Raw genomic sequence first — 12,144 nt, forward strand, 5'->3', positions numbered from 1 at the left:
ATTATCTATGATTGTGTTCCTATATTTTGTGATAACACTAGCGCTATCTGTATTTCAAAAGATCCGGTTCATCATTCCCGGGTCAAACACATTCACATTAGACACCACTTCCTTAAAGACAATGTTGAGAAAGGTTTAATTAAATTAGATTTTTGTCAAACTGATTATCAAATTGCTGATATTTTGACTAAGCCCTTAAACAGGGAGAAACATGAGAAAATGAGGATGGAACTCGGAATGATCAAAATAAGATAAATGCAAAAGTGAAGTTCCTCTGAAGACGAAGACAACAACAATGGTGTATGATACTGATTATTTCAAACACAATTTTCGTGTGCAAACACAGTTGAAGCTTACCATCGTAAAAGATCGACTCACTCAACACTTAAGCCAGGTAAGCAACTCCCTAATAAATCAGTAAATATTAGAAAATTAACCAAGCAATTTTTATTAATTTTTTTTAAATTAAAAGTTGTTACGATTTAAAATTTTTTAAATAAACAAAATCCTATTTTTTCGTTCCAAAACAAATCAGCAATATAAAAGAAACTCTTCACCTTCCATCCATTCCCCTTTCTCAAATTCCTTCATCTTCCACACGGTTTTTCCCACTTAACCTCTTAAATTCCCTACACCTATAAAACGCCTAAAACCATGAGCACCTCAAATCACACCATCAAACTTCTCCAACTCAAAAGAAAAAGAAACCCTAACTCTCCGATTCCGATGGAAACCTCACCCGCTCAATCACCAACCAAATCACCATCACCACTCCAAATTCAACCACCCCCTGTACTCGCTCTCACCTACGGCGAGTGGACCGACCAACCAATGGAAACCCAGAGTCCCACTCCACCACCTGGCCGTCGATCCTCCTCAAGAACCAAGAGGCAAAAAATCGACAAGTCTGAGGAACAGGAGGCTGAAACTCAGGGGGAAACAGAGAAGCCAGAGGAACTGGCAAAGGGTCTCACTGGTGGATTTGCGATCAATTATGTGTGGTGCAAATCGGAAAAATTGGAACAGTTAGTTGGAATTCTTGATCACCAACAATGGGTAAGTCTATTTGATACACATGCAAGACTACCAATCTATCCCTTAGCTGTTATTGAATTCTGTAAAAATTTTGAGTGCAAAGATGGGGTTGTTTCGAGTATAGTCAATAGAACTCCAGTCTCTTTTGATGCAAATTATCTGTCAAATCTGTTTGGTGTGCCCAATGAGGGTTTTGAGGAATATGTGAAAAAGAAAACCACCATAACAATCAATGAAGTTGATAGCAATCAAATTGTGGCTAACATAGGGGGAAATCTCAAAGAATCGTCCATCACAAACCACAATCTTCTTTCACCTCTACATAAATTACTTTTCAATCTTGTGTGGAGAGGGGTAGTTCCTAGGACTCAAAAACGAGATGATGTCACTTTCTATGATGCATGCTTAATATATTATCTCGAATTTGATATCCCAATTAATTTTCCGGCCATCATGATCAAACACCTAGCCCATTGTATTTCTGGAAAATTCAAAATAGGGTATGGTTCCTTACTCACTGCCATATTCAATAACTTCGCAGTTGATTTAGGTTCCTATGCTTCTCTTCCCTTAACCCCTGCTCAAATTATCCAAGAGAAATTCCTTAAAAATCTGAAGTTGGTTGTGGTGGACAAGGTGCTGTGTTTCCAGGGTAAAGAGGAGAATGAGTATGAAGTTCCTATTTTGGAAGAAACTGTGTGTTTGAAAACTAGGAGTGTTCCTAAGAGAGGTCACATGAAAAGCATGAGAATTGCCACTAGACCTCGCAAAGTTCCTGCTCCTCTTGTCTATATGGATATCACCTGTGAGGAGGAAGAAGAGGAAGAGGACACAGGAACTACACCAGTTCCACAGGAGAAAAAGGAACTACCAAAGGTTCTTATGACAAAATCACCAGTTCCTAAGAAGCCTGCGTCTGTTTCTTTCCCCAAAGGAACTGGAACCATTCCTGCTCCTCAGGCTGTTTCTGCTAAGGTTCCAGGTGGATTTGCTGGTTTTGCTGGTTCCTCTGGGTTTGGAACACCACCTATCTCTGCTGCAAAATTTCAGGAGCTCCAGGATTCAGTGATGCGCTTAAATGCACTACAGGAGGGATCTAATCTTCGAGTTCAACAGATGCAGACTCAATTGAATGCCTTGGTAAATTCAGTTCAAACACTCCAAACCAACCTCATACAATATGCTGATCAAGCCAACACTACTCGCACTGAGATTCTGCAGAAAATCAACAACCTTGAATCCTTTGAGGAAGTTGTGGTGGAAGAAACAGCTGCCTCAGATTCTCCTAACCAAGCCTAAACAACCCTTCATATCTTTTATATTAAATGCTGTTATGGAACAATTTTTTTTTGGTTTTGTATAACTAAACAATGGGAATCCTCCCTTTTTGCTTAAATTTTTCAAACTTGCTTGGTTGAAAATCTACATATTGCTGTTTATATGGTTGTTGCTTCTCGGATTATTATGTTGTGTAAGCAGGTACAATACTTTGAGGCTAGCTTGACTTGCCAAACGTTGATCGTAGGGCACTGTGTTTGGAATATATGTATCTGAATTGCTCTTTTTGTTAATGTCAACAGGGGGAAGATCACTGAGCAAACTTCTTAAGGAGATCAAACTTGGTTTGACACTCGGATTCTTCATGTACTATCTACTGTAAGGGTAACTGTAAGGGTAAAATTATATTTTATTTTATTTTTATTCTTTTTGTTATTATCCACACTTCATCAACTCTATGTGATTTAATCTCTTATGGTAAAAAGTTTGCGGATGTTGTCATCACCAAAAAGGGGGAATATTGTTGACCCTGATTTTGGTTGATGACAAATAGCAAACTTCCTGATTTAAGTTTCTGGTGTGTCTACAAGTAAAGTGTTTCTGTTCCAGAGAGGAACTTGAGATGGCTGCTGATGTTCCTGAGGTGGAATGCGCAAAGCTAGGAACTCCAAGCTAACACACAACAGAGGAACAACAAAGCAAAGAAGGATGAAGTTTTCATGTGATGAGTTCCTCTGTTTCTTTAGAGGAACTCACCTGTTCCAGAGAAGGAACCATTGCAGCTGCTGAGTTGTAGCTCCAGTAAAAGAGCAAAACACGAACCTAGGTAGTTAAATACTCTTAGAATTTCTGTGTAAAATAATAATAGCTATTAAGATACATTGTGGAACTAGGATGTTTAATTAAATATTTATTAAGATTTTATCAAATTATTTAACAGCAAGTTTTAAGGAAAAATTACATAAATAAAGTGTCGTTTTATTTTCTTTAATAAAATCTGTTTTTATCCCTCTTGTTAAAACAGTTTTATTTTCCCTAAAACTTCTCCTAAATATCTGATTTAATTTCAATAAATATTTTCACAAATCTTTTAGTGGTTGACAAAGTCTAAACCACGATTTTCTCTAAAAACCGTTTTAAGAGAAGTGGTCTTCCCTTGATCCACAAGTCATGGATCGTGGAGACCAAGTATGTAGGAGTGTGGGCAGTTGAGATTTGAAGGGAACTAACCCTAAGGATTATCTCTATATAAAGAGTCGTTTTCCTTCTGGTAAAATTACACAAATATTCTATCTACTTTCTTATCTATCAAAACGCTTTCAAAAGAGTTTATTAAGTTGATTTTTGTCCTAGCAATATTCAAGTTCCTAAGTTCCACAAATATCAAAAGAGCTTTATTATTAACTAGAGTTTTCAAAACAAATTGTAATCTGAGTGAGTAGAGATTGAGTAATCTTGTAAAGGCTTTTGAGTTAAAGTCGAGAAAGAGAGAAAAAGAATAGAGAGTAATCAGAGTAGATTACTGTGAGATACTTGAGTTTGAGTGGAACTCAAGTTGTTATATTATTGTAATCGAGGAATTATTTTAATATAAAAGGGTTTTGAGGTTTTCTCTTCTTGATTAGTGTCAAGAAGTTTCCTCAAATTGAGCAACATTCTTTTCTGTCTTTTTCAGTTCCTTATATTACCTTAAAAGCAAAGGAACTCACTCTAGTTCCGAATACAATTCACCCCCCCCCCTCTTGTGCGTGTTCCTATTAGACTATCAGATTATGATCCGACCCGTTAAAAATAAATACCTGCATATTTTAGAATGGGGTTATTTTCACTAAAGTTGCTCATGAAAAATAAGATGATGACATGGAGGAGTAAGAAAGCGGATAGAGAGAGTGTCGCATGATTGGGTTTTCTCACTAAAGTTCCTCATGAAAAAGATGATATGATATAGAGGTGTAGAAAGGGGTAGGGAGAGAGGTGAGTAGCTGCTTTGACAGCTAGTTGATAGTCCGTCCATGACCCGACCTGCTAAAAACGAGTACCTGGTTATTTTGGATTGGATTATTATTTTCACTAAAGTTCCTCATGGGAAAAAAATGATGTGGGGGTATAACAAAGTGGTAGAGAGGGTGATGAGTAGGGTTCTGCAAAAGCATCTGAATAACTAAACCGGAATATTAGGATTAGGGTCTTTCTTTTTGCATTTTTCGAAAACCCCGAACCAAATATGTGAGTAACCGTCCCGAAAAACATGTAACCGAACTGACCGAATAAAAAATTTGAATAAAAAATTAAAGTATATATAAAAAAATTACGGAGTACATTGTAAAAAAAAAAAATGCCCATATTTTTCGGTTTCTCCAACTCATTGCATAGTGTTGAAACTAGGGGTGTGCAAAATCCGGTTTGGTTAACCGACCACGATTTATTTCTATTAATCGTTAGTTTTAGGTCACCATCTCCAGACCCTAAAGCGTATCCATAAAGTCATTTAGTCGCTTAACTGATTACTTGGAAATTTTTGTTCGGTTTTGGGTTACGGGTATTCGAATTCAATTGCAATTGTCTTACAAAAAAATAAACTCGAGGGTAAAGTCAAAATTTACAATTAACGAGTTAATGTATTTTAGTATTTATAGGAGTCAAAATTTACAATTAATAAAGTTAATGTGTTTTACTAATTACATTTAACGGGTATTCGATTTTAAAACTCCCTTCCAATTCAAAGTAGAATCCCGATTTTGATAACCTTATCCTAAAAACAGTTTCTGATAATTTCCAAGAAACCTTATAGACTAGTCCTTTGTAGCTTGCACCCAAAATAACTTTAATGTTGTTTAATAAGCCTATTGAAGACACGGGTTGCAAAGTGGACCAATCTACTAAAGTTTTGCCACCAGCCACCAAAGCAAACCTCTTAAGAGTGAGACTGTGAGAGGAGAGTTTTTTATTCTTATTACTGGTGTTTTATTTCAGGAACCTGCTGCAAAGAAGCTAATCATTCTTCTCTACAGACCTGTTTGTTCCACCACGAAATAAGACATATGTCATTGATGTTAGTGCTCATGTTTGTGGAGCTTGTGTAGTTAGTGCCCATGACACAGCTTGCTAACCAGAACTGTTATATTTTGCTTTGTATTAATGACTTGAGAAAACGTAGCAAGTACAACAACATTTTTATACAATCATCGCTACAAAAGCAATGCAGCTAATTCAGTAGCATTTTCTAAGATAACAACTGCTTTCTTCTTATACTAAGAAAAATTGTTCTTATGTTAGCAACTAACAAGTTGTTTGAGAGGAATATAGCCAACCTAATAAGCCTTTATTTGGTCATTTACTTTCAACAGTCAAGGGATGATTTGTCTGTAGATATTGTTTCGAGGCATCTTTAACTGGCATCTACTGCAATATAGTACCTGTATAGAACATGCAAGTAGAGTGTCATCAAATCATCTGTACATATTTCATACTAACAACAGCAATTTTAGAAGTATAAACTATGGGTCTTAAGTGGATTGCTGTAAATAGAGACAGCCGCCACTAAACTCGTAACTAACCTTTACAACAATCACCATGGATCGTCAACGTCAGAAATGGTGGAAAGCAGTACAGACTTAAATTGCTCAATTTCTTTCAGCAATCTCTCATGCTCCGCCTGTCTTTCCTGTATCTCCATTGCTAGGGCTGTAATTGGAATAATTTGCAGTGTCATTATGTCAACGGAAGCAATATGCCAATAATCCAGTATGTTTACAGAAAGTGTGTAAGAATCAAAGTTCTCACACTTGACATCTTGGACACAAACACCAGCACATGTAAAATGGTGACTACAAATCCTTCACTAGGAGATGGCAGGCAAAAAGGTGCAAATAGGAGAGAAGAGATTGAGATAATTCACAAGCTAGTTTACTAGAAACTCATTGTTCCTATGAGTAGAAATTCATAATTCAATTATGATAAAGGATCCTTCAGAAAATTGATGTTAGAAAAAATAAATCCAACTACCTCTTAGATTTTCCCATGCATATATAAGGTCGATTTTTCAATCGAGCAGCATGCAAGAACCTCAACAAGAAGTGTTCATATATCAGTCCTACCTCTAGTCAACCAGCTAGGTTCTCTGACATAGCCACATAGGTAAACAATCTTTAGGTCCAAATCTCTATAGCTGCAGTATATGCTTGCTAATAAATTGTTACCTAAATAACATTTCCTATTTTAATGATCTAGATCAACTAATTCCAAACTTCCAAATTCCCACATAAACAAGGCAGCCGCAAACAGAAGAGATAATACGTGGAAAATGTCAGCTAAGAAATCAAGAGTTTGGTGACTCTGAGTTTGAATTTATAAATAACTACCAGTAGTCAGGTGGATTAAGCTGACTGAGAGCTTCATCATTCACAAGCGACTGCATGTGAAACCCTCAGCAAAAGCAGCAACATCTAATCAGCTTTAAATGTAACTCCTAGGCTACTTTCACAAGTCACAAGTGTAGGTACATGTTAATGACCGGGTTTGCATATAAGCATGATTCTTTAGGCTGCTGCTAAGTAGAAAGATGTCCCCACACGATTGAAAATAGTTTATCCTAGACAGCAAGAATGACAACCAACTGCCACACTGAAAAAAAGAAAGGAAACTTGATATTATGCATTCTTGACAGGCTATAGCATATTTGAAATATAACAAATTGGTAGTACAAACATCAGTTAAATTAGATGAACAGAGAAATCAACATAACAAGATCTATTAACACGCTGTTATCAAAGATGAATAAAGTCAGCCCAAAATAAATTGACCAAAACTCAGTGAACTTCAGTATTGACCAGCAACTATGATCTGCGTATAATGACTAAAAGAAATTTTTCCAATACACTTTGCAATTTCAGTAGCATCCATTTTCAACAGAGATAATAAAAATTCCAATACACTTTGCAATTTCAGTAGCATCCATTTATGCAGTTTCAAGTTTCAAAATTAAATGTCTCAACAAACTGCACTGCTTCTATTTACTTGGAAAGTGGTGAGTGATATAATTTTGGCATAGGGAGAATCAAAACAAAGAGCCTCCCTACATTGAGCAACAAACTTATAATAATTAGATTCCTCTTATCCTGCTGCCGCTAGGAGAAACGTGACCAGAAGTAGAAGTTGTTCAATGAAATGGCTAAAATAGATCACCAAGCAATGATCAATTGATGGAACGTCACAAGAAATCAAGTATACAGGCAAGAGATTGAAGTATTTGAGGTTTTTATTAGCAACAGCCTAACAAGATAAGCAAACAATTATTGTAAGAATTTTAAATGCCGAATAAAGAGGAATAATATTACCAGAGTTAGAACTGTGAAGATCTTCAAGAATCTCGTCCGAAACTGCTGTCATTGGAATTCTGAATTTGGTATCTATCCGGTCAAGCTTTTGGATCTCATCCTCAAGAGATTCTTTCTCCAACAACATTGACCTGACTCTGTTGCATTCTTCACTTTCAATATTCTTTTGGAATTCAATGCATGCCGTGGAAAAAATTTCCCTATCCAGAAATTCAAGGATTAATCTCATGAAGACTGTGGCTGGAAGCAAATTTTAGGGATTTGACATTATATGAGGGATTTGATTATGTTGCAAATATACCTCTTTATAATCTAAAACAAAGGACAAGAAGTTGTTTCCTATTCATTCACTGTCACAAAGATGGAAGCCAAATCTATGATCACTATGTACTGCTCCTATAAGGGTGCCTTTGAAGTTTGAAGCTAAACAGTTAAGAGTAGACCTAACTGCCAACTTACAGTTAAAAACTATTTACCTAATTTCTGGTGATTCAAGCTTAAGAGTTTAAACTCAGACAGCAGGCACATAGTTGTGGCCAAAATATTGAATAAGATACTCATATTCAAGCATTAAGACCTTGTGTATGAAGAATGGGAAAATATATAAACTGCATCAGCAATTTGTATGGAGTTTCCCTGGAACTGTTTAAATTGTTCTCTGAAAACCATTATTTTCTTGTATGCAATTAAAAAGGAACATTGAAATGATATTAACAGCTTCGAAGAGTACCGCTTCTTGTTCAATCTCTCAAGTAGGTCAGCTTTTTTCCTCCTTTGATGATTAATCTCTTCTGTCAAAGCTGCTACTGACTTTCTTGAGTTAACTATGAATAAACAAAAGCGTAATGTTGATAGAAAAATCTTGTGTACAGGAGTGAAGTATCCGGCTATTGATAATACAGATTTAACATGAGAGAAATAACATGTTTAACATTAAAAATAAAAATAAATCATCCGTGGAAAAGAATTTACAGGAGGAAAACCCTAAATAGAAATCACAGTGTGCAACATGTCACAAGTTCTGTTACTCCACATTGAATTTTATTAGGGTAAATGAGATCCCTGTTTGCAGGTTTTTCTTGGGTAGATAAAAAGAAACAACAATATTAAAGATAATAGCGTTTAGTGACGAATATCTAGCACACGCATTGCCTGCAATTTTTGTTATTAGATATACAAGCTCATCTCCAACACAACTCATCATAGGAAACTAGACCTTTCCCCTATGTCACTAATCACCAGTCAATTTGGTTAAGTCCCTTTCATAGTTCATTGTGCTTTCTACTGAGAACCAGAAACACTTCATTTACTACTTTTCCCTAATTGCTTTTCCATCTACCACAAAAGGCTTGCAAAATTAAAAAAACATAGCACGGGTGAAACTAATACAAAAAACAAGGATATAATAAGTGGTTGGTTAGTTGAGATTCTACTTCATGGGAAGTCTAATTTCCTAGGAAGTAAAAACTGAGGAGGTTGTTTGTTTAACATGAGCATTGGAAGTGGAACCACATCCTCCCACAAATGGGGGAAGTTGCTTACCTAGCCCCTTAGGTAAGTCGAACTTCCCATGGGAAGTCTAACTTCCTAGTTCCTATGCTCAATTCCTAAGAAGTGAAAGTACAAGGGAATTGAAAATAATGGGAAGCGTAACTTCCCAAGTGCAATCAAACGATCACTCAATAAATGAAGTCGGTGATATGTAAGAGGTTCATATTATTGACAGAATATGTCTAAGGGAAAAAGCCTTGACACTAGTTCTCTTGCATGTCATAATAACAAAAGGAATGATCTAAACTTTTGGCAACACACAAGCGTAATGGAAGGAGAACAATGTTAGGCACCCCTCCATCGTACAATACATCTCTCTTTGGGCTAACCGTTGAGCAGGGACTACCAATCTCCACTAATAATCAAGTTTAGCAACATTAAAACAAAGGTGTCAATCTTTTAAGCGAGTAACTTCCTGCTCATCTCACAAAAACTCACAAATACCCATTCTTCACCCACTTACCCACTCACTGTTCTATTACAAACTCTTGTAAGCGGCTAAGTTGGGCCTTTACTTCCACGCCCCCTTTCTCTTCCGATCCTTCTATGTTTTCCTTTCTTCTCTTGCTTCCCCTTGTGCAACCCCTTAACCTCTACATCTTCTCTCTATCTCCTCCCAGCCCATCTTCCTTCGTTATCAACCCCTATCACTTCAAAGTCACACCAACGCGACACCAGTGTCTTCCAATAATGGACTCTAGACGGGTTGAATTCACATTACAAAATTAATCCCTTTTTAATCAATTCTGTAATTACATAATACTTCCGAACCACCAATCCAGACATTCTTTTACTGATCTTTCTTTTTCACGAAAACCAATCATATTTACTACAAAGTATAATTTCCGGCATTCTTCAACTGAAGTCGATTGTATATACTTATAATGTTGAATAAGCGAATTATATTCTACAGTTTTCCAAAAGCTTCGCTTAAGCTCAAAAGCTCGAAGAGCTTTAGCGCCGGTTTTATATAAAATCATTTCTAAGGTATTAAAACGAAAGAAAAAATTACAGCTATATTTAAAGAAAACATGATAAAAAAGAAAATAACATAATCTCAAAATCAAAAGTATTACCTGTAACAGCAATGAAACCACTTAGTTCATACTGAGACAAATAAATCAACTTCATGAGCTCAGATTCTCTAGCATCCAACGCAGTCTCAATCTCCTCAATTTTAACGATTTCCGATTCGATTTCTCTTGTAATCTGAATGTTCGTTTCGATTTCATCGTTAACCTATAAAAAATGTCATCTACTCAATTTTGGATCATGAAAACCCTAGGTATATGAAATTGAGTAATTCAGATGACGCGGAAATCAAAGAGGGGAATTGGAATTGGATTACCTTATCAAGCATGTCTTTGAGAGTCGAAATTTGGAAGAGGATCGTCCCTGTGTCGTCCATTTGCGCGCGCTGCTCTCTCTCTCGAAGTTCCCGCGAATTATGTTGGCGACTAACGGCTAACCCCGTGAAAATGTGCAGAATTGGATACTCACTCCCATAAACAGTTAAACTACGAGCAGGTCGCAAACATTCTCGAGTTTCTATCGTGCTCGGTCCCTTAATATAAAACGATAATTTGCTTTTGTTCACACTTCACAGGGTATTCAGTATTCACAAATTCTTATTTATAAGGGGGTATACAATAAATATTATACACCAAAGTAAAAGTTGACTCAAAATATATTAAAATTACCCTTATATATATAAAAGTTATCTATTTTTTCTTGATAAACTTTTTTCATTTTAATAAAAAAAATTATGCAAAATCATTAATAATGTATAAAAATTTATCATTTAACCTTTTAAAATGTTAATCTATCAAAACAAATTTCATAATATAAAAGTTAACCAAAACCTAATAAAAGTTATAAAAAACTAAGTAAAAGTTATTTTGGTGTACGATAAAGTTATTGTACACCTTGTGCGCGCAAGACCTTTTGTTCAGTATTTGTTACGGAGTACTCCTATTTATTTTGAAGATCTTTGTAACCATATTTCTTAAGAGAAGGGAGCAAATTGTGCAGTGATCTAGAACCATGCTATAGTTATGCTTTCATTTCGAAAATATTTGATAAAGGCATATGGTTATGAAGTACACCGTAATACGAAGTACTATGTATTCCTTAAGAAAGAAACAGAAATCTTTGCTAACTATAGGAGCTGATTATTTATGATTATTTATTTATTTTTTTCTACAAAGGTTGTTACAAGTTAGTTAGTCCTAGTCAGCAAGTTGTTAGGCTAAGCTTGTAGTATTGTAGTATTTAAGCTGCTGCTTTCCTCTTTCTTCATTTCATGAGATTCAGTTAATAAAAACTGATAATTCTCTCCAAAAATAGCTTCACACTCACGCTTAGTTTCTATATGGTATCAGAGCTTAATCTCTGGTAAGAGATTGAGGTTGTTTGATCTTGAGTTTTTCTCATACTATTAACAGATTAAGATCTGTTTTCGATCATCTTGTCTGAAAATTTGTTGCGGAAATTTCTTCGATTGCGAAATTTTCTTGCGCAAATTTATAAAATCAGATTGATTGATTACCTAAGATTGTGATGGCGTTTGAGAATTCAGAAGGAAATCAATCACACACTCAAAACAACAACATGAATCAAGGAGGTAATGGTGATAATCTTGATCCTTACTTCATTGCAAATTCTGATAATCCGACTTCTGCATTAGTTGCTATAGTATTTTCTGGTACAAATTTTGTGCGTTGGAGCAGAAATGTTAAACGAGCCTTAATTGCTAAGAACAAGGAGGGTTTCATCAATGGTGAGATATCTAAACCTGCAATTAATCATAAGGATTACTTAAAATGGAAGCGTGCTGATTTTATGGTAATTAGCTGGATTTTAAGCTCAATGAATCATGATTTAGCTGATGATTTTGGATACATTGACACTGCTGTGGAATTATGGAGAGGATTGACTGAAAGAT

General features: G+C 35.7%; 1 protein-coding gene across 2 annotated transcripts; it reads right to left on the reverse strand.

The window, feature by feature from the left end:
* Positions 1-5,419: 5,419 nt before the first annotated feature.
* On the reverse strand, positions 5,420-10,770 carry LOC110789496 (uncharacterized). Of its 2 annotated transcripts, none has more exons than XM_021994176.2 (6): positions 10,549-10,770; positions 10,277-10,409; positions 8,380-8,473; positions 7,650-7,849; positions 5,871-5,997; positions 5,420-5,729 (listed from the first exon to the last, which is right to left on the reverse strand). In XM_021994176.2, the coding sequence occupies exons 1-5, from the start codon at positions 10,606-10,608 to the stop codon at positions 5,882-5,884; spliced, it is 603 nt and encodes a 200-aa protein (XP_021849868.1). In that variant the 5' UTR covers positions 10,609-10,770; the 3' UTR covers positions 5,420-5,729; positions 5,871-5,881. The 2 variants fall into 2 exon arrangements, with proteins under 2 accessions (XP_021849868.1, XP_021849866.1); XM_021994174.2 differs by having other exon boundaries at positions 10,277-10,439; positions 10,549-10,768.
* Between the last annotated feature and the right edge of the window lie 1,374 nt (positions 10,771-12,144).

Source organism: Spinacia oleracea, chromosome 5, assembly GCF_020520425.1.
Source record: "Spinacia oleracea cultivar Varoflay chromosome 5, BTI_SOV_V1, whole genome shotgun sequence".
NCBI classification, from domain to species: Eukaryota; Viridiplantae; Streptophyta; class Magnoliopsida; order Caryophyllales; family Amaranthaceae; genus Spinacia; species Spinacia oleracea.

Bases quoted from the DNA above. Each gene is read 5' to 3' on its own strand.
- LOC110789496 (XM_021994174.2), bottom strand. From the start codon at position 10,608: ATGGACGACACAGGGACGATCCTCTTCCAAATTTCGACTCTCAAAGAC. The intron at 10,440-10,548 runs GTAATCCAATTC...CATTTTTTATAG, and splicing joins TCAAAGACATGCTTGATAAG to GTTAACGATGAAATCGAAAC. The intron at 8,474-10,276 runs GTAATACTTTTG...GTTTATTCATAG, and splicing joins TGGTTTCATTGCTGTTACAG to TTAACTCAAGAAAGTCAGTA.